The sequence below is a fragment of the Arabidopsis lyrata genome (assembly GCF_000004255.2).
Source record: "Arabidopsis lyrata subsp. lyrata unplaced genomic scaffold ARALYscaffold_6, whole genome shotgun sequence".
Lineage (NCBI taxonomy): Eukaryota > Viridiplantae > Streptophyta > Magnoliopsida > Brassicales > Brassicaceae > Arabidopsis > Arabidopsis lyrata.
The window spans coordinates 14,566,954-14,591,040 of record NW_003302550.1 but is presented as its reverse complement, the minus strand read 5'-3'; the positions used below and the strand labels follow the sequence as shown (position 1 = coordinate 14,591,040).

Sequence of the window (24,087 nt, the reverse complement as noted above, 5' to 3'; positions counted from 1 at the left end):
AAGGAAAACATCTTCGTTCCCCCACCTTACAAGCCTCCACTCCCATTTCCTGGTCGGTTTAAGAACGTTCTTATACAGAAGTACAAGGCTCTCCTGGAAAACAACTCAAAGATCTTGAAGTCACTATGCCTCTTCTTGACTGTCTTGCGCTGATACCAGACTCCCATAAATACGTGAAGGATATGATTACTGAGAGGATCAGAGAAGTCCAAGGAATGGTGGTGTTAACTCACGAGTGTAGTGCAATCATCCAGAAGAAGATCATACCCAAGAAATTGGGAGATCCTGGTTCTTTTACCCTGCCTTGCACTTTAGGTCCTTGTGGATGTAGGATTCACACTCGATTGTCTTTAAGTATATTTGTGGAGAAAAACTAAAAGTAATTGAAAATATGGAATTGAAAAGGGAAGTAACCCAGAAACTAAATAAAGCGAAAGAACTTGGAAAGAATAAAATGGTAAAAAGCCTTGCAAAATTGTAAAAGAAAAAGTATGTTGTATTGCTTGATCGTAAGAGGAAAAAGTTGTTCTCTCCCCAAACACACGCGTTTGAGGTTGTTTTTATAGAGAAAACAAGATTAATGCGGCCATTTACTGCTCATAATTGCATTGATTCGCATTAATCATGTAGGTTACAATTTGACCGAAACGGCTTGAATTTGAACTATCTTGGGCTTCGCGTGGATCTTCTGAACCCTTTCTTGTTGACTCCGAACTCCTGCGTCTTGACGCTGCAGCGAACCCCAAACAATATTCTCCTCGCTTCGGCATTCTTTTATGCGAACTATATGTTGAATAAGAGCGAACTCCGTACTGGTAAAGATTGAGCTCCTTTGGTAAACTGAATCGAACTCCCAACTGGTTAAGTCCAATAAAGTATCTAGAAATCCGAGAGGATTATTGTGCACTAATGACGTGGACAGATCCAAGTGGATCCTACCAAAGATGTGTGGGATCCGACCCCAACATTTAGCCTCCCAAGTCTTGCGAGCTGAGTGCTCGGCTTGGAAGACTTAAGTAAACTGTAATTAATGACTCGAGATCTTTAACATTCCGAAATTATTCCATGTTATTCGCTATTACGCTGATCTCGGATAATCAGATGATTTGATTTCCCTGACAACCGTCATCATTAATTTCTTAATTTTATATTAATACCACGGGGAAAACTGTCCCACTTCCCAATATTCTCGAGGCGGTTTTTCGGTAAATAAGGTTAAATGGAACGACGACTTTTACAGCAGCATACATTTACCCCTAAAGCTTTTACCGAAGCAGAAAAAGAAAAACCTCTTAGTAAAAGATGTCTTCCCCGGCTGTCTATGTTTCCAAAAACGAAGATGACAGTCAAGGAATCTCTGTTCCCAGAGGGGATGAAGTTTTCACCCAAAGGGGAGACAAATTTGGTCCGCATTTCAGGTCTCAGTCGACCTCTGCTTCCCTTGGCGCTCTTCGCCGCCTTTGTAACATCCCCCAGGAAATTGAATTCTCTCTTCCTAGACCCAACGAGTCTCCAGAAGTGGTGGGAGAGGGTTACTGTTGTGCGTACGAAGTCTATTTCAAAGGTTGTGGTTTGTTTTTTCCCGTTCCGGAAGTTCTTATTTTATACCTCCTCAACCTAGGGATTGCCTTTCCCCAAATGGCTCCCAACTTTCTTTGATACGTTCTGAGTACCCTGACCGTTTCGGCAGAAGCAGGGTTTTCCCTCTCCACTAGCGAACTCTTAGGGCTATTTCTAGCCCGTGAATCCGCAGCAGCGGGTATTTTTTCTATAAACCCTATCCTTGACCGTAACATGATCGACGAAATGCCCTCGAATGATGGGCCTTGGAGGAAATACTGGTTCTTTTTCCGAGTCAATCCCCATTCCGTTCAAGGTCTTTCCGGTCTCCTTCTCGCCAATTGGTCGGCTAAGCTTGGTTAAAAATACAACATTTACTACTTTCTACTGTATTAAGCAAAAGAGATGGAATTCGTAACCCAATACTTTGTTTCAGGGAACCAGACGATCCCCCGCCCAACCGTTGACTTCTTGTCCTTCTTTCGAATCGTTTCCGAGGGTGAAACAAATTGGAATTCCTTCACCCTTCAATGCATTCATAAAGCGGGGCTCGCCATTAAAGACGGTCAGACTCACCCCCTCGATCCTCCTCCCGAGGAGAAAGACGTCTCGAGCCTGAATGCTCAAGATAAAAGGAAGATGCAGGGTGAAATCAAGGCTCTTAAGGATTAGCTATCCGAAATCAAGAGAAAGAAACGGATAGCTGCAATCTCCAGGGTTGGTAACTTCCACAAGAAGACCCTCTTGGTTGATGATGGTTCATTAGAAGCAGCCCTGTCAGCCGCAGGGGATACTCATGGAGCCGAGATCCTTAACGACCCTCCAGTTGCCACCGCAATTTGCCCTTCCGAACCAGGGTGTGAGGGAGAAATAACCTCCTCTCCTTGTACAAAGAGGAATGCTCCAGATTCTGATAATCTATCAAGCGAGAGACTTAAAACCGTGAGATTAAGTTCTCCGCCACGAGTCTCTAGCCCTCTACGTTCTGTTTCTCCCTCTTCAGAACCTTTAAACTCCGAGCTCCCTCTTCCGGGAGACAAAGTAATTTCAGAGGCAACAGGTGAGCCGAGACCGGCGGCTCCCTTATCTCAAGGACTGAGTGTTAGGACTCAAAATCATTTACCCGCTTCGATTTCAGGTAAGTTTTTACTTAGAAAACGAACATTAGCAAAACTTGCCACGGATTGCATCTATTAATATGCTATTCTCCTCTGCTTCGTAGGCGGAGAAGAGATTGGAGACATCTTCCGAAGTTTCCAAACCAGGGAAGGGGCATCCCTTCCTCCTTTTTCGGTTTGGAGGCCGGAAATCCGTCAGATGTTTGCCAATCGAGCTCGCTACCTATCCCAGGTTCGGATCTTTTAGATTATGACAATCTCCCTTCCTTAGGTAAAAGCTTTTTGTCTAAATGACACGTTTTTTTTTTTTTTTTACTCCGAAGGCGTTTATGGAGACTAATGGAATGATCTTCAATTATGAGAACCTTCTTCATCAAGCGAAGAGAGAGACCGCAAAGGCTAAGAAGGAGGTTGATGATCTCAGATTAGCCAACCAATCCGAGCGATTTGAGCGGGAAAAAGCACTCGAGTCATCTTTTGAAAATATGAAGAAAACTCTAGCAGCTAACGAGCAACGCATCAGAATTGCGAATGCTGAAAGAGATTCTGCGAGGTCTAATGCTTCTCGCTTGGAGGCTGAGCTAGAGGAGAATACGGCTTTGTTCGAAGAAGCAAATCAAGAGATCGAGCTTTTAACTAGGAACAAGGCTCGCGATATCGCTGAAGCCGAACATACTGCTCGAGAAGAGATGAGGGGATTCGGTAGGCAACATATTCAATCTGTTACGAAGTTCATCAAGGACGAAGAGGTCTGGACTAAACTTCTAACAGATCGAGCCGAACTGAAGAGCAATCTAGACCTGATTAAGGAACTAGAGGCTGGGAGAGTTTCGTTCGAGAACGAGAGGAGCGAAGTTGCTGCCGAACTCGCTATGGTTGAGTCCGAGTTATTCTCGGCTTCCCGTCCTACTCTCGATCTGAAACAATTTTCTTTGGTATTTGGAGACTCCCCATCTCAATTCGAGGTAGGTGAAGGTTCTCGGCCACATGAGGGTTCTCCAGAGGTGTAGGAACGCTTTTTTTTTTTTTTTTTTTTTTTTTTTTATTTTTTTTTTTATGAATTGTTTTGTTGAGTCCATCAGGATTATTCCGTTTGACGGCTTGAAACAACGTTCTGTGCGTTTGATAAATTTGTTTGAGTATTTTGAACACTCGTTAAAGTTTGCTCGATTAAGTTTAACCTTTCGCCAAAAGTGGCGTTGGCACTAGTGAGTTACTCATCTGATTGGTCAAATCGGTGGTTGACTGAGTAAGCGAGGCAATTGCATTGCTCAAAGCTTGCTGATCAGCCATAGTTTCTTGGTTTGAAAAAGAGAGATTTTGAGATCAAAGAGTTTTGCGGTAACTCCCCACAGGCGGCGCCAAAATGTGGATGTAGGATTCACACTCGATTGTCTTTAAGTATATTTGTGGAGAAAAACTCTAAAATCAGCAAATGAAAATATGGAATTGAAAAGGGAAGTAACCAAGAAACTAAATAAAGCGAAAGAACTTGGAAAGAATAAAATGGTAAAAAGCCTTGCAAAATTGTAAAAGAAAAAGTATGTTGTATTGCTTGATCGTACGAGGAAAAAGTTGTTCTCTCCCCAAACACACGCGTTTGAGGTTGTTTTTATAGAGAAAACATGATCAATGCGGCCATTTACTGCTCATAATTGCATTGATCCGCATTAATCATGTAGGTTACAATTTGACCGAAACGGCTTGAATTTGAACTATCTTGGGCTTCGCGTGGATCTTTTGAACCCTTTCTTGTTGACTCCGAACTCCTGCGTCTTGACGCTGCCGCAAACCCCGAACAATATTCTCCTCGCTTTGGCCTTCTTTTATGCGAACTATATGTTGAATAAGAGCGAACTCCGTATTGGTAAAGATCAAGCTCCTTTGGTAAACTGAATCGAACTCCCAACTGGTTAAGTCCAATAAAGTATCTAGAAATCCGAGAGGATTATTGTGCACTAATGACGTGGACAGATCCAAGTGGATCCTACCGAAGATGTGTGGGATCCGACCCCAACAGTCCTTTGGTCTTCAGCAAATGCCTCTGTGATCTAGGTGCATATGTGAGTCTCATGCCTCTCTCTGTGGCCAATAGACTTGGTTTCAGCAAGTACAAATCCTGCAACATATCCTTGATTCTAGCAGACAAGTCCATTAGAATACCTCATGGTCTGCTAGAAGACTTACCAGTCATGATAGGCAGAGTCGAAGTACCGACAGACTTCGTGGTTTTGGAAATCCCAAGGACCCTCTAATATTTGGATGGCCGTTTTTAGCTACACCTGGAGCTATAATTGATGTCAATAAGGGGAAGATCGATCTTAACCTTGGGAAAGATCTTAAGATGACCTTTGATATCACCAACACCATGAAGAAGCCTACAATAGAAGGAAAGGTTTTCTGGATTGAAGAGATGGATATGTTAGCTGACAAATTACTAGAAGAATTAGCAGAAGAAGACCATCTACAGAGTGCTCTGACAAGGGATAGCAAGGAAGGAGACTTACACTTGGAAACTTTGGGGTACCAGAAGCTGTTAGACATGCATAAAGAAGCTGAGAATCCAGAGGAGTATGAAGATTTGGTTGGAAAAGCAAAGAAGGAGGATATACTCGATCACGTCACGCAACAAACAGTCCATCCAGTCTACTCGACCGAGCTACTCGATCGCAACCTTCCCTCTGTTGGCTCTGTCATAGCATCCGATGACTGGTCTGAACTCAAGGCACCCAAGGTGGACCTGAAACTGCTGCCAAAAGGACTAAGGTATGCCTTCCTTGGACAGAATTCTACTTGTTGGGGTCGGATCCCACACATTTTTGGTAGGATCCACTTGGATCTGCCCACGTCATTATTACATAATAATCCTCTTGGATTTCTAGATGTTTTATTGGAGTTGACAAGTTGGGAGTTCGATTCAGTTTATTAAAGAGCTCGATCTTTGCCAGTATGGAGTTCGCTCTTGTTCGACAGACAGTTCGCATAGAGAAAGGCCGAAGCGAGGAGAATATTGTTCGAGGCTCGCGGTAGCGTCAAGACGCGGGAGTTCGGAGTCAACAAGAAAGAGTTCGGAAGATCCACGCGAAGCCCAAGATAGTTTGAATTCAAGCCGTTTTGGTCAAATTGTAACTTATATGATTAATGCGGATCAACGCGATTATGAGCAGTAAATGACCGCATTGATCATGTTTTCTCTATAAAAACAACCTCAAACGCATGTGTTTGGGGGCGACAAATCCTTTTACTCATTACTTCTAAGCAATACAATATACTTTCTCTCTTTTACTTTCGCAAGACATTTGGTACTTCGTTCTTGTCAAATTCCTTTACTTCTTTTCTTGGTTATTTTCTCTTTCGAATTCTTATATTCATTTTTGCTGATTTTACAAGAGTTTTTCTCCACTGTGTTTTCTCTATAAAAATAACCTCAAACGCATGTGTTTGGGGGCGACGAATCTTTTTACTCATTACTTCTAAGCAATACAATATATTTTCGCTCTTTTACTTTCGCAAAGCATTTGGTACTTCGTTCTTGTCAAATTCCTTTACTTCTTTTCTTGGTTATTTTCTCTTTCGAATTCTTATATTCATTTTTGCTGATTTTACAAGAGTTTTTCTCCACTATGTGTTTTCTCTATAAAAACAACCTCAAACGCATGTGTTTGGGGGCGACGAATCTTTTTACTCATTACTTCTAAGCAATACAATATACTTTCTCTCTTTTACTTTCGTAAGGCATTTGGTACTTCGTTCTTGTCAAATTCCTTTACTTCTTTTCTTGGTTATTTTCTCTTTCGAATTCTTATATTCATTTTTGATGATTTTACAAGAGTTTTTCTCCACTGAAATACTTAAAGATAATCGAGTGTGAATCCTACATCCACATTTTGGCGCAGCCTATGGGGACTTACCACAAAACTCTTTAATCTCAAAATCTTTCTTTCCCTAACCAAGAAACTATGGCTGAACAACAAGCATTGAGCGATGCAATCGCCTTGCTTACTCAAACAACCACCGATATGACCAATCAGATGGGTACACTTGTTGCTGCCAACACCACTTTTGGTGAAAGGTTGAACTCAATCGAGCAAACCTTAACGAGTGTTAAAACCACCCAGACGAATTTGTCAAACGCGTAGAACGTTGTTTCAAGCCGTTTAGATAATTTGTCCTCAACGCAAACAACAACGCATCAGCGCCGGTTATTCGCGACGCCCGAGATTACTCGAACTCTTCCAACAGGCCAGCTAGCAAGTACTAGCAATCCGGCAGCCGCAGGAGGTGGGACGGACTCCTTATGGACGATCCTCATGTCACCCTATCTGATGATTTCATCAAAGTTCGTCAAGAGCTTAATGAGATGAAGTCGAAATTTCATCAGGCTACCAGTTCGGCGCTTGAGATCGATCCAGTAATCGAAGAAACTCGTCGAACGCCCTTTACCTCGAGAATCTCAAACCTTCGGATCAAAGATTCTCGAAAGATTAAGTTACCAACTTATGATGGTAAAGGAGATCCTAAAAATCACTTCGCTGCTTTTCAGATCGCCGCAGGCAGAATTGATCTAGAACCAGGCGAGGAAGATGCTGGATTTTGCAAACTATTTTCCGAGAATCTTTCCGGACCGGCTCTGCTATGGTTCACCCAGTTAGAACCAGAAACTATTGATAGTTTTAAGGAATTGTCCTCTGCATTCCTAAAATAATATTCCATGTTCATGGAAAAGGCAACTTCTGATGCGGATCTTTGGAATTTAACCCAAGGTCAGAATGAACCACTTCGCAAATATATCGCTAAATTCAAAGAAGTGATAGCCAAAATTCCTGGGGTATCGCACGCTGCTGTCCTTTCTGCTTTAAGGAACGGACTTTGGCATGAATCCCGATTTCGAGAAGAAATCATCGTCAATCGTCCAAGTACCATCCAAGATGCTTTATTCAGAGCTACTAATTGGATGGAGGCAGAAGAAGAAAAGCTTAGCCTCGCTAAAAAGCATCGGCCAGCTAAATTAGTCGTTGCGAATCCAACTAAAAAGTTCAAACCAAAAGATCAAAAACGGTTCAAAGTTAATCCTGCTACTAATGCTGTAGGAAAACCCTCCCCAAGCAGAGGACGATACAATCCTCCTAATACTTGGGTTAGAGATGAAAGTACCTATTGCGATATTCACAAAGTAAACGGGCACTCCACCAAAGATTGTAACGTACTCAAAAAGCACCTCACCGAAATGTGGGAAGCTGGAGAGCTCGTTAATTTCAATATCAAGGAATTTGTGGAATCTTATCACAAAGAAAAAGAAGATTCTGAAGCTTCTAATCCTCCTGAAAAGAAACATACACTACAAGAAAACATGCCTTTTGCGACCCCCAAAAGAGTCCTTAAACGGTCGCTAATCGTTGGTTGCTATCGTCGCATATTTGTGACGGTATAGAGACTGATATATGTTGTCGCATATAAGCGACGATATAGAGACAGAAATTAGGAGTCGTATATTTACGACGTCTTAGCTACGCCTAATAGTTAGCGACTAATTACTGACAAACATTACAGTCGTAGAATTGAGTCGAATTTGGGTTTGAGAGACTATTAATTAGTCGCAAATAAGCATAAATTTGGATTCTAAAAACAAATATTCCGAATTCAAATACATCCAAAATGTTGCTAATTTAAATCCTTAATGTTGCTAATCAAAAGCCTTACACATAACCTTATACATTTAAAAGATCCATCATGTTCATCATGTTCATAAGAGAAAGAACAAAAGTACTTAGAATGATGGAGAAGGTGTCGGTGTGGCTGCGACGGTTCCTGTTGGTGCAGTGGCTGGATTGGTTTCTCCAGCCATTTCTTCTGCTTTGTTTTGTGCAGTGGCGGCTGTGGCTGGTCCATTGGCGGTGGCTGTTGCATTGGCAGCTGCTGTGGTGGCTGGTGCAGTTGGTTGTGGCTGAGATGCAACAAAAGCTGCAAAGGCAGGATCACTCTCTTTCCAATACATTACCAGCCTCTCCAAGTTTGCAATTCGAGCATTCTCTACGTCGTGCTCAGCCATCTTTTGACGAAGTTGATCATGAAGCTTAGTAATGGAGGAAGAAGAGCTGCTAGCATAGCTTTCTTTTCTTTTCCCTTTCTTAAGGGTCACCTTAAGAGATCCAATGCCAAAATAGTTCCCCTTCACATCTGTTTCAGTACACTTAAGCAAAAAAAAACAGAATCATGCTCAAGCTAAAATAGAATCAGTCAAGTATTCTAGTATTAGCAAATAGAGTCATTCAAGTATTGCTCATCAAAAACAGAATCATTCAAGTATTAATCATAATACATGGACTGATTCTATATATGATTACCAAACAGTGATGATGATATTCAAACTCTAAACAAAAACTTACACGAAATTACCTTAAGAAAGAGTTCATTCTTTTCTTCAATGGTGAGAGTCCGGTGAGTTGACTGCTGAGAGGAATCATCTGAAGCGTCTACACCATCTTCATCCAGTTCAGACAGTCTCTCTTCTATGCTCTTATTATAGACCTCAGCTACTTGTTTGGCTTTAGCATCCACAAAAGTACCATCTGCTCTTGTGTGTGTTTGCATAAACACTTCTCCATATGACACAGGACGCCCCAATTCTTCCTCCTATAATGATACAAAGACATCATTAAAATCACAGAACAGAGGTAACAACATATAGTGATCTAAGTGCAATATTTAAAAACAAAGAAAGGTTATATAGATTCATACCAGCTCTTGGTGAACTTGCATGAATGATTTTTGCCCTGATACGTGTTTGTGGACTCCAAGACCATTACGATCACTGTTTCTGCACTGTGATTCTCTTTCACTCCGCTCCATTGCTTCCTCAGTTTTCCAATAAGCACACATCTGTGCCCATAGGTCATTACTGGTAATCCAATAGGGTTGTATACCAGTTCTCCTCGCTCCACTAACAATTCCTTTAAGCCTTTTCTTGGCGATGACCAAGAATCCTTCTCTAACTAGCTCGGTAATCCCGATATCCCAATTGAACTTCCCCTACACAGATTAGTATGAATTAGTATATGACTCATACTGATTCATTTTAACATATACTATTAAGCATTCAAAGGAATATCAAACATTACCGCAAATGATCTGAAATATCGCTCTTGAATGGTTGTAGGAGTCACTTTCCAACTATAGTAAGGTCCATAAAAATTTTCTCCGAAATATTCCAGCAATACTCCTAGACAGTACTCCTTTGTCTCGGCCAAACCTATAGGTAAAAACAGACATTAGACATAAATCTAATAGACAATGCACAAGTGATCTAAACAGACACATGAGAACCAATTTATGATTATCAAGCTAGAACATTAATCTAATAGCCTCAATTTATGATTATCAAGCTAGAACAAAAACAAATGAGAACCAATGTAATGAAAAACATTAAGCTAAACATTAACATAACATCAAAACAAATTATCAAGCTAGAACAGACAATGTAACAAGTGATCAAAACAGATAACCAAGCTAGAACATTAACATAATCAATGTAAGACGGTTTAGATAACAAAACAAACACTTACTTAGACAAAACAGACATTAGTAAAAACCAACAAGTGATCTAACAGATAAACAAGCTAGAACATTAACCTAATCAATGAAAAACACTAAGCTAAACATTAACCTAATCCATTTATGGTATAAACACTTAACAAAATAGACACGATTTATACCATATAGTCTCAACGTCTGGAATTGGTACTCTACTTAGACGTGGAAGATGCTCTCGGCCAGGCAAAACCAACAAATTCTCTAACATCTGCTGGTAGTCAGGCGGTGGATCATTAGGGTTTTCCTGAGGACGCATTTGAGGTTGGGGAATCTGATGAGGATGGACTTGGTCCTGAGGAATCTAATAAAAAGATTTATTAGAACAAAACCCTAAGTGTCGGAAGATTGTATTTCAGGTAAGTATGTTTGTAATCAATCATACCTGATAAGCACCCGGCGGTTGATAAGGACCCGGCGGTTGATAAGGAGGCTGCGGCTGATAGTTAGGAGGCGGCGGCTGATAGTTAGGAGGCGGCGGCTGATAGTTAGGAGGTGGCTGCTGATAATTGAGAGGCGGCTGTTGATAATTAGGAGGTTGACCACTAACTTGCGGTGATGAAAGACGAGGAGGAGGTGGTGGTTGTGACGACGGCGGATCTTGAGCTGGAGTAGTTGCCCTAAATGTTTGACTAGCTGAAGCTGTTGCATTCGAAGACGAAGGATTGGAGGCGTGAGATGACGATCCGACGCCACGGCTAGGGTTTTTACCATTAAAAACTCGAGCACCGGATCTCCCACCACGGCCTCTACCACGGCCTCTACTTGCTTTCCCCTTTCCAACAGGCGCCATTACAGAGAGAACAGAGAGAGAAAGGAGTGAGAAACGAATCGAAGACGAGAGGAAGAATCGAAAGTGCTCGATCACAACATGCCCAGAGCAAGAAATCGCAAAGACGCCAACTTTCTTCAACCTCTCTACTCGATCACAAGGGTCGAGTATCTCCGTAAACCGCCTTAATACTTTGTCGTCTTGTGATTTAGGGTTTCCTAGTATTTGCTATAAATAGGTTGTTTCTCATAATTTTCAGACTAAGTTTTATTCTGCAGAACAATTAGTGCTTTCTTCATATTTGTAATCCAGATTTCTCTTAATCTATTGAGTATTTGCTTTTGATTTCTTCTATAAAGTTGTTCATCTTGTTGAGATCTTGCTAATATGAAGTTTTTATGTATTTCTGGGTTTGTGTTCTTGGTTATGAATTTTGAGTAGTGATTAGGGTTCTTGAGGATGGGTTAGAGTAGTTTAGAATCCTTGATCTGCTAGGTGGTTGAGTTTGATTGGTAGATCCCTTCTGGATTAGTTGTTCTTAATGCTGATTGCTTTCTGATCAACTGGAATCTGAGCCCAGACATTTCCGCACCCAAAAGGTGTTCGATGAAATGTCTGAACCACTAATTCCAGAGATTCGTGGCTCTGTACCAAGGTATTGGTTACATGGAGCGTTTTGGCTTAGACTTGTTGTTTCGTAATGCCTGTTAGGTTAGCTCTCTTCAATGGTGGTTGAGTCTGGGACTAGCTTTACTTGAGGATCTCTGTTGCGGTAGCACTTTGATTTGGCTATTGAACTTGTTGTCTAGGGATAGTTTGTTGAGCATGTTAACCACCTGTTAGATTAAGGAGACTTCACTACTCGATCACCCCATTCTCGGGAATTTCTCTTCCATTTGATCTCCTTGTTTACATCGCTATTGATTGCTTGATCTTGTTACTTGTTGCTCAGTTTTATCATTTCTACCCTGTTTCAAACGAAGTACTCGACCACACCTAGTAGTTTGGTAACAAACTGTGCAGTCAAGTACCCTGTTTACAGTTTCTGTTAAATTACTCGACCTGATACTCGACCACATCCAGTGCTTGGCATCAAGCTGTGTGATCGAGTATATTGCTTGTTATTGTTAGAATTTCTGTTATCTGCATGATCGCTAGAGCTATTAACAACACCAAAACCTGTTATTGCTTGGCTTGACTCTATGATATCTGATTGCATCTTAATTGCTAGCATCACACCCATTTGGATTGACACCTTAAATACTGCAATGACATGATTGTACTTTAAGGATAATTGATCTTAGTTAAAATCCTACTATCACCAGCGAAAAATGATCTCCAAGCCGATGGCTGAGGCATATGACGAGAACAAGGCGTTCCTTGCGACCGCCATTGACAAAGAAGATTATAGCAAAACCTTGTTGGTTGACGACGGTAGCACCGAAGGAGCCAGATCCGTCGTCGTTTTCAGATTGACACCTCGACGTGAACGTCGCGATGACCGTCCTCCCCAGAGGCTTCAATCTCCTCATCGTGACTCTCCTCGTTCTTCCCGAGATGACTTTAGCAATGAACCGCTTAAGGATTTAATTCGCAAGAAGAGGGACAGGTCATCTCGCAGTGGTTCTTCTCCGTGGAGAGAGAAGTCAAGGGTCCGGACTGACCGTTCTCCTCGATCGTCCCATCCTACTGAACCAATGGGTCCTCCTCGTCCTGTCGATATGTCTTCTTCTTCTCAACGTAGTGGCGACAAGACGAACCAGAGTACAGCTTCTCCGAAGGAAAGTTCTGAGTCGCGAGATGACCCTTCGAAGACAAAGCCTGCTCTTGTTCCTTAGATCAAATCGCTCTCAGGTATGATGATATACATGTATTCTTTTCTTTTCGCCTTGTACTTATTCTGAATTTCTGAGACCCTTCCTCTTTTGCTTTCCTAGCCATGGAGAAAGAGGGTAACGTCTTTCGGTACTTCAAAACCCGATTAGGTGCGATCCTGCCGGATTTTAACAAGTGGCGTTCTGCGATTCGCGAACTCTACCTACTTCATGCTCATCATTCATCTTGGGTTAGTTCCGCTTCATATTTCTGATTTCACTGTCATTCTTCGAACTGATCCGTCATCCCGGGTTTATATGTAATGTCAGGCTAACAGCGAGCTCAATGATATAATTAAACATTACGAAGGGTTGGTCATTGGTCGGGAAAAGGAGATTGACACGTGGAAGAGCAAGTTCTCTAATCTCGAGGCTGATCTCCGTTCTTCTACCGACTCCAAGTACGATCTGGAGGACAAGGTTGACGGTCTAACATCCGAGCTTGCGAAGATAAAGGGGGAGCTGCAGGACCAGTACGACCGGAATTACAAGCTTCAGGATGAACTTTCTGGTGTTCAGGGTAGACTTCATGAATCTGAATCATCCGCCGATACCATGAACAACCAACTTATCGAGCTTAACGCTAAGTACCAGGCGATCGCCAAGTTGCGTGATTCCGAGTTAGCAAGGTCAGCATCGAAGGCCAGAAAAGAGGTCAAGGGACGCGGGATGGAATTGATCCAAGGGGCCATCCGCTTCATTCAAGCTGAGAAATCTAGGTCTGATCTGGAATCTGACATCAAAGAGCACGAGAGCAACCTGATCCAGTTGGATCAGATCCATGACAAAGATTTCTCCGAAGTGCAGGAAAGGTCCGAACTGACCGCTAATTTATCTGAAAAACGGAGTCGCTTGGCAGCTATCCCTGCTTCAACCTTCAACCCACATCACTTCGAGGAATTCTTCACTGAATCACCTCCCCCAAGTGAATCGGGTCTAGACTGGGCAGGTAATCTCCAACTCTCGATACTTACTATCTTTTTCTTGCCTTATTATTATTACTTTTTTTTTGTTGACTGGAACTGTCCTTCCTAGGCTCAAGTGAGGCGGAAGATGCCGCCCCTCCCGAAGTTCCAGCTACGCCGGAGGTCATCCCGACGGATGGTTGTACCGTGGAGAGCGGACCAGGAGCTTCATCTGATCAAGCACCAGCCAAGGAGGTGAATGAAACTTTGACAGCCGAGACGGAGTTTGAGGTGGCTGTTAATCCATAGTGGCTGTGTCCACTTTAAATTGGGGATTGTCCTAGTTATTTTAAAACTTAAATTTGAACATGTTTTGCCTAAGGAGGCTTTATTGTCATTTTACTTCGAACAAAATATTTGCCTGAGGAGGCTTTTAAACCTTTTTAGGTCATGATCCCAAGAGGGTTTGGTTAAAACTGTGTGCGGGTTTGCAAAGTCCGCGTTTAACCCTTTTTGGCCTTGTGACTATGCTTTCGAGATTTTTAGGTTGATCAGGCCTTTCTCTTTAGAACGCGAGAACTGAGCTCAGCTTAACGCGAGTTCCCCACTTCGGGTTTAGTCAACTTGGTAAATTAGTTGGGCTTGACCCACAAAAGTTATTTATAATAGGCTTTCTGCCTTTAATGCGACGATTACTTTTTCCCTTTCCAATCCTTGGGAAATAGGAAAAGTCACACGCCTTCAAGGCAATAACTGCTTTTCCACATCTTCCAAAAATGGTTTAAACCACTCATGCACACCATCATTATTAGATTTACGGTTCCAAGAAAAACCCTAAGCCCTTATAAATAAAGGCTCAACTACTTCTGAATTTTTTAAGAGGAATTTCAGAGTATATTCGGTAAAACAGTAGATGGAAAAATGGAAAAAGAAACAGTAGTCCCCATTGATCCCGGCAGCCCACTTTTCCTATCCAGTGATGGTTTCGAACCAGCCGGCATTCTCTTCTCTCATGCCGTGTTCCACTTCCCTTCGAAGGAAAAGAAAGAGGCTTACGACTTCATGGACAAAGTTAGTATCCGTCTTTTTTATTTTGACTTTTCTGTCCTCCTTTTTAATTTACTTGTTTCTGCGGCAGGTCGTCGATAAACACCATCGTTTGTGCGATGAACAGCAGCGGCTGGGTATTAAAAGGCAAACACTCGAGGCTCGTATTGCTCGGGTGGAAAGGAAGATAAGGGCTCTGGCGGAACTTTGATTCTGTTGCTGAGATCCCGAAGATGCTCCGGATGTATCTCCGTGCTAAAGGAGTTCCGGGGCCCGTGAATGCCCCGGTCTATACCGCTCCATCTGACAGTGAAGAAGAAGACGAGGAGGAGGCCAGCACCCATCGGAAACGCGTTCGGGATCATCCCGAAGTGGATGCCAAGAACAAGGCGTCCACTTCGAAAATTAAACCGGCGATGAAGGAGCCTGTTCCTGAGCCTCTTCCATAAATGTTCCCTAACTCTGCTTCCTATCTTGAACTCGTAATGGGCCTCGGCCCTTTTTTTTTTATTTATTGAATCATTTGCAATTTTTCTTATTCTTCGAAATATTTTCGGAGATACGTCTTTTAATGCCGGATCGATTTAATAGCATAAATCTCTCCGCGAATTGCTCCATTCCTAGGATAGAATTCGCAGCTTACTAGGGACATAACGTCCTTATAAATTATAGTCTCAATTTCCTTTTACTCCTTACCATTCTTTTTTATTTTAGCAGGTATGGACTTTGACCTTCGATGTTCAGAATCTATGCCTGACTTCTCCACGATCGGAATGATAAACGAAGATGTTCCAAATGAGCCGAATAGGCATCTCCTTCCACCTCGTGGCTTCTTCAGATCCCAGATCCGAGCTCCGTGTACTTTGATCAGGGATCTCCCAATCAGAGACCAAGGAACAGCGATGGCATTCATAGAGGCGCTTGCGATTCAACATCGAAAGCTTACGTTGGAAAAGAGGAGACTCCGGAGGAGGATTAACCGAATGCAACGCAGACTTACTACGGTATCAAGAGATCTTCACATCCTTGGCTCTCACCCTAGAGAATGGATCGAGCTCAGAATCTTTGACTTCGCTCGTATTCCGGACTGCATGATGCCAATCCTCGATCTTGCTGGTCAAGGAGTTGAAGTGTTCTGCTCATCAACAAGATCCCCCTAATCCGAAGTGTACGATGAGGGACATTCCGTCTTATTTGTTTGAATAAATGCTCTTTTTCCAACCTCCTGTATGTTCGCATAGCCAAACCTTTATTTGCTTCATTTGTTCGCATAGCCGAACCTTTTCCTTTAATAAAGAAATAAAACAAATTTTTATTAATAGCTGAACTCGTTTCCGAGCTGCCTACGTACCCATTTCGGGATCAAGCCACACCAGACCTTTTCCTGCTTTCTTCAGTATTCCCTTCATACCTCTTTGAGTTAATCCAGCCTTGTAGTTCATGTACATAAAAAATGCGTGTAGCTTAAACATAAAATTTCTTTAGGTTGATCACATTCCAAAGTCGCTTGACTGGTCTGTCTTCTAAGTCTTTTAGCCTATATACACCGTTCCGAACTACTTCGGTAACAATGTAAGGTCCCTCCCAATTAATGCCAAGTTTGCCAGCGCCTTCTTCTTTTTTATTGTCAAAGACGCGCCTTAACACATAATCTCCTACGAAGAACGGCCTACTTTTGACTTTAGTGTTGTAATATCGGGCTGCTGCCTGCTGGTAATTCTGAATCCGAATCAAAGCTTGATCACGCCTTTAATTTATGGTATCTAGCGAATCATCAAGCATTGCTAAATTTTCTTCCTCATTTAATGGTACTTCTGTTCGGCGAAGTCCGGGCACGTTGAGTTCAGCTGGTACTACCGTCTCCATGCCATAAACCAAAGAGAATGGAGTTTCTCCGGTAGGTCGCCTAGGGGTTGTACGATAGGCCCATAGGACGGGTTGGAGTTCTTTATACCATCCTCCCTTTAGGTGATTTAATCGTTTCTTGAGATTGCTCAGTATCGTCTTGTTTGCGGCTTCAGCTTGACCGTTGCCTTGCAGATATTGTGGGGTAGAGTAACTGACTTTGATTCCCCAGTCCGCACAAAAGGCATCAAACTCGTGTGAAATGAATTGTGGCCCGTTATCAGTGATTATTTCTTATGGAACTCCGTGTCGACATATAATATTTTTCCAAATGAAAGTCTTCACCGCCGAATCCTTGATGCTAACATATGCCTCGGCTTCAATCCACTTTGAAAAGTAGTCCGTCAGGACCAAAAGGTATTGTACACCTCGAGTTGATCTGTGGAATGGTCCAATGATGTCCATTGACCATCTCATAAACGGGTATGGGGCGGAGATAGAGGAGAATAACTCTGAAGGTTGATGGATCAATGGTGCATGGAGTTGGCAGCGCTTACATCTTTGGGCGAATTTAACACAATCCGTGATCATAGTGGGCCAATAGTATCCCATTCTTTTAACTTTAAAAGCCATAGCCCTTCCTGATGAATGACTCCTACATAATCCTTTATGCACTTCGCTCATGACGATTTCTACTTCGGGCCCAAAAATGCATAATAGGTAAGGGTCACTGGCACCTCGTCTATACAATGCATCCTTTGATAGACAAAATTTCGCGCTAACGAATTTCATTTTCCTGGCTTGCCACTTATTCTTTGGGAGCTCGCCAGTCATGATGTAGTGCTTTATTGGCTCCCTCCAGTCAGCCCCCCAGTCTTTAGTCGGAATTTGGTTAACCTTGTGAAATACTCGTGGCTCTGGTTCTGGATGTTTGTTTTGTTCAAGAATATCCTCCTCGATTAATGGCTCGGTCTCTAATACTGTTTCCGAAATCACATCTTCTGCTAAGACAACAGGTTCCTTGTTAGATGTGTTCGATTCCTTTGATTTCCTCCGTTTGATGGGTGGCAGTTCGACCTCCGGTTCGCCACGGTCACGTGCCCCTGCTCGAGATCTTGTAACGACGAGTGTTTTTTTGTTATCTTGAATGCTTCGCTCCGAAATGTATTCCACTGGAATAACTCTTTTCAAGTCAGGATCTGAAGTTGATGCTAACGCGGCTAGTGCGTCCGCGGTAGTATTCTCTCCTCGGGGTATGCGAATTAACTCGAATTTCGAAAAAATTTTAGATAGATCCTTCGCCACTTCGAGATATGCTTCCATTCTTGAGTCCTTGGCCTCATAGTCTCCATTAAACTGGTTAACTACTAATTGCGAATCACAATAAGCGACTATTTCTTTAGCTCCAACTCCTTGTGCCAATCGAAGTCCGGCGATTAGGGCTTCGTATTCTGCCTCATTGTTGGAAGCATTAAATAACAATCGGAATGATTGTTCCAGAATTTCCGATGTTGGAGATTCTAACTTGATTCCCACTCCGGATCCTTGCTTTGATGAAGATCCGTCTACATGCGTTTTCCAAGTTTGGTTCTCCGGCTGTTATGTCGTGCCAGGTATTGGTAGCTCGGTCAGGAAATCTGCTAAAACTTGGGCCTTCATACTGATTCGGCTTTTGAATTCTATATCGTATTCGCTTAATTCCACCGCCCATTTCGCCAAACGTCCGGACTGACTTGGACTATGAAGTATTGTTCGGAGTGGCTGGTTAGTTAATACTTCGACCGGATGGGATTGAAAATATGGGCGCAGCTTCCGAGCCGAAATCACCACCGCGAGTGCGAGTTTTTCCATCATTGTATATATGGTTTCCGGATCCGTCATTGACTTACTTATATAATAAATCGGCTTCTGCTCCCCGCGGTCTTCCCGGACCAAGACTCCACTAACCGCATGGTTTGAAACTGACACGTACAGATAAAGCTTTTCGTCCACTTCCGGTTTGGATAATATAGGTGGGGTAGTTAAGTATACCTTAAGCTGCCCGAAAGCTTCTTCACACTTTTCATCCCAAAGGAATCCTTTGTTTCCTTTTAGAATTTGGTAAAAAGGCAACGACTTATCTGTTGATCTCGAGATAAAACGATTCAAAGCCGCGATCCGCCCAGTCAAACGTTGTACCTCCTTGAAGTTTCTTGGGGACTTCATGTTTAGAAAGGCGTTGATTTGATTTGGAGTGGCCTCAATCCCTCTCTCCGTCACAATATAGTCGAGAAATTCCCCGGATGGGACTCCGAATGTGCACTTTGCCGGGTTCAGCTTCATTTGATACTTATTGAGAATATCGAAACATTCCTCTAGATGCTTAACGTGATCCTCCTTCTTTAACGATTTAACCAACATGTCATCTATGTAGACTTCCATTGTCTTCCCGAGATTATTGTGGAACATTTTGTTAACCAACCGTTGATAAGTTGCTCCTGCATTTTTCAAACCAAAAGGTATCACTTTGTAACAATAGATACCTCTATCCGTGACAAATGACGTTTTTTCTTGGTCCTCGGGGTTCATCATTATTTGATTATAACCCAAAAAAGCATCAATGAAGGTTAACAGCTCATTCCCAGCGGTGGATTCTACAAGTCGATCTATATGCGGGAGTGGGAAACTATCTTTGGACATGCTTTATTGAGGTCTGTGAAGTCGACGCAAACTCTATCTTTTCCATTCTTCTTTTTAACCACGACGGTATTTGCTACCCATTCCGGGTATTGTACTTCCCTTATGGACCTTATCTTTAAACGTTTGTCCACTTCGTCGTTTACTATTTTTGCTCGCTCCACTCCGAGCTTTCTTCTTTTTTGCTTTACAGGCTTGAAACTTGGATCCACGTTTAGTTTATGACAAATTATGCTTGGATCTATGCCAAGCATATCCGCCGCCGACAATGCAAATGATGTTCTGTTTTTCCTTAAAAGTTCGATCAAAGCTTCTTTTATTTACCCAGTCAAAGTTGCTCCAATTCGAATTTTCCGATCTGGTTTGTCTTCTTCCAACACCACTTCGATTACTATATCATCTTTTTTCTGCCCGCTAAGAAATTTTGGTCTTAGTCCCTTTTTTGCGGGATTCGTTAATTGCTATTGGATCTTCAAACGGTGGCTAGCTAGATAACATGTTCGCGAAGCTTCTTGATCCCCCCGAATTGTTTCCACTCCACTTGGTGCTGGAAATTTGATACATTGATGATACGTAGAAGAAACTGCCTTCATTTGATAAATCCAAGGAGTCCCGAGGATGATGTTGTAAGCCGCGGGCTTATCAAAAACAACAAAATCCACGATCTTTGACACATGTTTGGCAAGTACTGGTAGCTTGATTGTTCTGAGGGACATGGCTTATTCACTTGTGAATGCTACTAACGGAGATGGAGGCCCTATTATGTCTGCCCGACTAATTCCCATTCTTTCTAAAGTACTTAAAAAGATTAGATCGACCGAACTGCCTGTATCGATAAGAATCCTTGATACTTCGAAGTTGGCAACGTCCACGGTAATGACTAGTGCATCATCATGAGGTCTTTCGAGGTGCCGCGTTTCTTCTTCGTCAAATGATATTGATGCACCTTGAAAATCGACTTCTTCACTCAAACTTGCTTTGAGTAAAACATTTCGCCTATGTTTCTTGATGGAACTTATCGAATCTCGGCAAAGTTTAGAACCTCCTAGAATCACATTGATCTTACCCTTCGAACTCCTTGGCTCTTCCTCATTGGATAACCTTGGTCTCTTGGAATTCTGATCTTTGGGATTATCCCTTGCTTCATGGTATTCCTTTATGAAATCTGCGCTGACCCTTGCTTCATGGTATTCCTTGACTCATGGGCCAAAGCTCTGCGAGGTGCCTTTTAAGGACACTACAATCCTTAGTTAAGTGCCCGGTTACTTTATGGATGTCACAAAATAAACTTTCATCACGGACCCAAGTGTTTGATCTTCCTTTTCCTTGGAATTGCTTTCCGACAATACTGTTGAAGGGTTGCGACCCAAGTTTTCTTGGTCCTTTGCTCTCCCTAGGCTCGAACTTCTTGGTAGGGACGGTGACTGCCAGTTTTTCTTGTTTATTCCTTTTGGCGAAATTTTCTTTTTCATCTTCTACTTCCATCCAATTATTTACACGGAAGAGTGTATCTTGAATTGTGTCTGGTTTATGAAGTATTAGATCCTCTTTAAACCTTGAATCATGTCGCAATCCTTTTCGTAGGGCAGATAAAGCTAACTGCTGCGAGATTCTTGGGAGTTTCGATAGCACTCCTTTTAATTTGGTGATGAAAATTCGAAGTGACTCATTCAATCCTTGTGATAGATTCCAAAGGTCGGCGTCCGAAACGCTTTTATCCATAAGGATGGAATATTGCTTTAAGAACACAGCTGATAGTTCGTCGAAATTGCTGATCGAACCCGGCTCTAATTGGGTGAACCACATTAGAGCTTGGCCGCATAGATTTTCCAAAAAGAGCTTGCAGTACCCTGCGTCCTCATCAGCTTCATCCAATTCGACTCTTCCAGCAGCGATCAGAAAAGCTGCGAGATAGCTCTTTGGATCCTCCAATCCACTATAAGGGTCCAACTTGAGCTTCCGGGAATCTTTGATTCTCAAACTTGCGATTCGCGGAATGAAAGGTGTTCGCCTAGCTTCTTCAATGACTCGATTGATATCTGGCTCCGAACTTGTAGCCTGATGGAACTTTGACTTCATTTCTTTTAGTTCCTGGCTAACCTTCCTCATAGTCTCGAACTGGTCGAGATTTTCCTGCTCATATTGATCTGTAAGTTGATCTTTATCTTCGAGCTGTGTCTCTCCCTCCAACGGCTGAACTACGTTATTAGTAGCACCAGGAGTTGTTTGTCCGCTGGTTTCATTTCGCGCAACGGAACTTGGCGAGTTGAATATCCTTCTTCGGATTCCCACATGGTTTCCTGCACTTAAAGAGCGAACACAAGTTTGTATAGTACTGACGTTTTGACTAAGACATACCTGGGATGTTTCTAACATGTCGACGGCCTTTTCCACATTCGAGAACTTCTGCGATATTTCCGACATAGTTTGTTGCATGGCTTTGAGGGTTTCGGCCAATGACGGCTCAACAGCGTCTCCTCTAGACATTGCTGCTTATCTCGGAAATGTAGTAAGAAAAATCTGACCACTCAAGAATCCTCTATCCCCACAGACGGCGCCAAAATGTGGATGTCGGATTCACACACTCAAGTTTTTTTATTAAGTAGGAAAGATTACTCTTGAGAGACAAAAATGAATATGTAAAAAGCTTATGAATTGCTACAAAAATTGCTATAGTATTTCTTACTTTAGAGAAAAATCGATCCCTTTTACATGGCTATTTGCCCTTCTATTTATACATAGGAAAATGTCACTTAAATGGCTAATTAAGTACAATTATTCTCTCTTAAATGCGTCCGTTTTGATCCTTGACTTTAATGCTTAACGCTTGAATTTGAGTTGATTCCGATCTTCATGGGCTTCGCCATTCGGCCCAAATATCCTTAGACCGACTTAACTGTGACTTCGACTCCGGACTCATGTCGAGGTGCAGTCACTTCGGACTCTCCTCGTGGTGATAACCACTTCGACTGTCCCTCCGACTCACGGGTCTAATGGGCTTTATCCTTCGTGGGCCGTTATCTTGATTACGTGGCAATCTTTGGTTGGTCCTGGACTATTGGTGCGGGATCCGACACCAACATCTGTTACTATTTCGTAAGGAATTCCATGGCGACAAATAATGTGTTTCCACAAGAATGTTTTTACCACAGAATCTTGTATATTTACGTAGGCTTCTGCTTCGATCCATTTGGAAAAATAGTCCGTTAGAACTAATAGGTATTGGACGCCTCGCGTTGAGCGATGCATCGGACCAACTATATCCATTGACCACCTCATGAAAGGGTATGGAGCGGATATAGATGACAGAATTTCAGATGGCTGGTGAATAAAAGGAGCATGCATCTGACACTTTTTACACCGTTTGGCGTAATCGATGCAGTCAAAAATCAGAGTTGGCCAGAAATATCCTAACCGTTTGATTTTGAAAGCCATTGCTCGTCCCAAAGAATGACTACCACAAAGCCCTTCGTGGACCTCGCTAGTCACTATTTCAACTTCGGGTCCGAAAATACATAAAAGGTAAGGATCACTAACGCCTCGCTTGTACAATGACTCTTTAATTATACAATATTTAGCGCTGATGATTTTTAATTTGCGAGCTTGCCATTTGTTCGATGGTAGTTCTCCATTAAGAATGAAATTTTTGATGGGTACCCTCCAGTCAGCCCCCCAATCATTAGCGGAAGTATTATCCTTGAGTACAAACTTCCTTGGTTCGGGTTCGAAAGGAATATTAGGATCTTCGATTGTTTCCCGAACCTCTTCACCACCTGGAGGTGTCTGTTCAGTTCGAGACGGTTCTTCAGTGGGAACCTCTTGATCCTTTAATTTTCTTCTTGGCTTTCTTTTAGGAAGTTCCAATGGTGAAGTAAGTTCATCATCTTGAGATTTTACTCGTGATCCGGTGACCACAAATGAGCTATTTTCATTTCCGGAGCTTGATTTTGGAATTTCCATATGCTCGGCCTCCAGAATGTTATCGTTTTCTGTTTCTTCAGCCGAAATACTTCGCGAAGAAATACATTCGACTGGGATAACTCGTTTGAGCTCGGGATCTGAGGTAGAAGCTAGGGCAACTAAGGCGTCTGCCGAAGTGTTTTCTCCCCGAGGGATTCGAACTAATTCGAAGTCTTTGAATTTTCCGGCTAATTTTTTGACAGCCGAAAGATATGCTTCCATTCGAGGAGCCTTAGCTTCATAATCTCCAGCGAATTAGTTTACAACCAGCTGAGAATCACAATTAGCTATTATTTTTTCTGCTCCAATTGCAAGAGCAAGACGAAGTCCTGCTAAGAGAGCTTCATATTCTGCCTCATTGTTCAAAGCCGGAAACATTAATCGAAAAGACTGTTCGATTATTTCCTTTGTCAGAGTTTCGAGCCTAATACCGATTCTGGATCCTTGTTTAGAAGAAGAGCCATCTACATGTAATTTCCATGTAGAGTCTGTTTCAATAAGGATTCTATCATCTAGTGGTAGTTCGGTAAGAAAATCAGCCAGAACTTGTGCTTTTGCGCTAGTTCGACTTTTAAATTCTATATCGTATTCACTGAGTTCGATTGCCCATTTCGCCAATCTACCGGACTGACTTGGTCTGTGAAGAATTGAGCGAAGCGTATGAGAAGTTAAAACATCTATCGGATGAGATTGGAAATAAGGTTTGAGTTTTCTAGCAGATATGACTACTGCTAAAGCTAATT

General features: G+C 42.3%; 2 protein-coding genes and 1 pseudogene across 2 annotated transcripts; 2 read left to right on the top strand and 1 right to left on the bottom strand.

The window, feature by feature from the left end:
• The first annotated feature begins 1,302 nt into the window (after nt 1-1,302).
• Nucleotides 1,303-3,688, top strand: LOC110227379. The gene is made up of 6 exons (XM_021021467.1): nt 1,303-1,570; nt 1,691-1,759; nt 1,997-2,206; nt 2,327-2,698; nt 2,783-2,910; nt 3,002-3,688. The coding sequence occupies exons 1-6, from the start codon at nt 1,303-1,305 to the stop codon at nt 3,686-3,688; spliced, it is 1,734 nt and encodes a 577-aa protein (XP_020877126.1).
• Nucleotides 3,689-8,445: 4,757 nt separating this feature from the next.
• LOC9308410 lies at nt 8,446-9,517 on the bottom strand. Its single transcript, XM_002872295.2, has 3 exons — nt 9,417-9,517; nt 9,075-9,311; nt 8,446-8,868 (listed from the first exon to the last, which is right to left on the bottom strand). The coding sequence occupies exons 1-3, from the start codon at nt 9,435-9,437 to the stop codon at nt 8,446-8,448; spliced, it is 681 nt and encodes a 226-aa protein (XP_002872341.2). The 5' UTR covers nt 9,438-9,517.
• A 5,220-nt stretch (nt 9,518-14,737) lies between these two features.
• LOC110227378 lies at nt 14,738-23,273 on the top strand (annotated as a pseudogene).
• The last annotated feature ends 814 nt before the right edge of the window (nt 23,274-24,087 follow it).

Bases quoted from the DNA above. Each gene is read 5' to 3' on its own strand.
- LOC110227379 (XM_021021467.1), top strand. From the start codon at position 1,303: ATGTCTTCCCCGGCTGTCTATGTTTCCAAAAACGAAGATGACAGTCAA. The intron at 1,571-1,690 runs GTTTGTTTTTTC...CCGTTTCGGCAG, and splicing joins AGTCTATTTCAAAGGTTGTG to AAGCAGGGTTTTCCCTCTCC. The intron at 2,207-2,326 runs GTGAAATCAAGG...ATGGTTCATTAG, and splicing joins AGATAAAAGGAAGATGCAGG to AAGCAGCCCTGTCAGCCGCA.
- LOC9308410 (XM_002872295.2), bottom strand. From the start codon at position 9,437: ATGCAAGTTCACCAAGAGCTG. The intron at 9,312-9,416 runs GTATGAATCTAT...GTATCATTATAG, and splicing joins TGCAAGTTCACCAAGAGCTG to GAGGAAGAATTGGGGCGTCC. The intron at 8,869-9,074 runs GTAATTTCGTGT...TTTTTGCTTAAG, and splicing joins AGAATGAACTCTTTCTTAAG to TGTACTGAAACAGATGTGAA.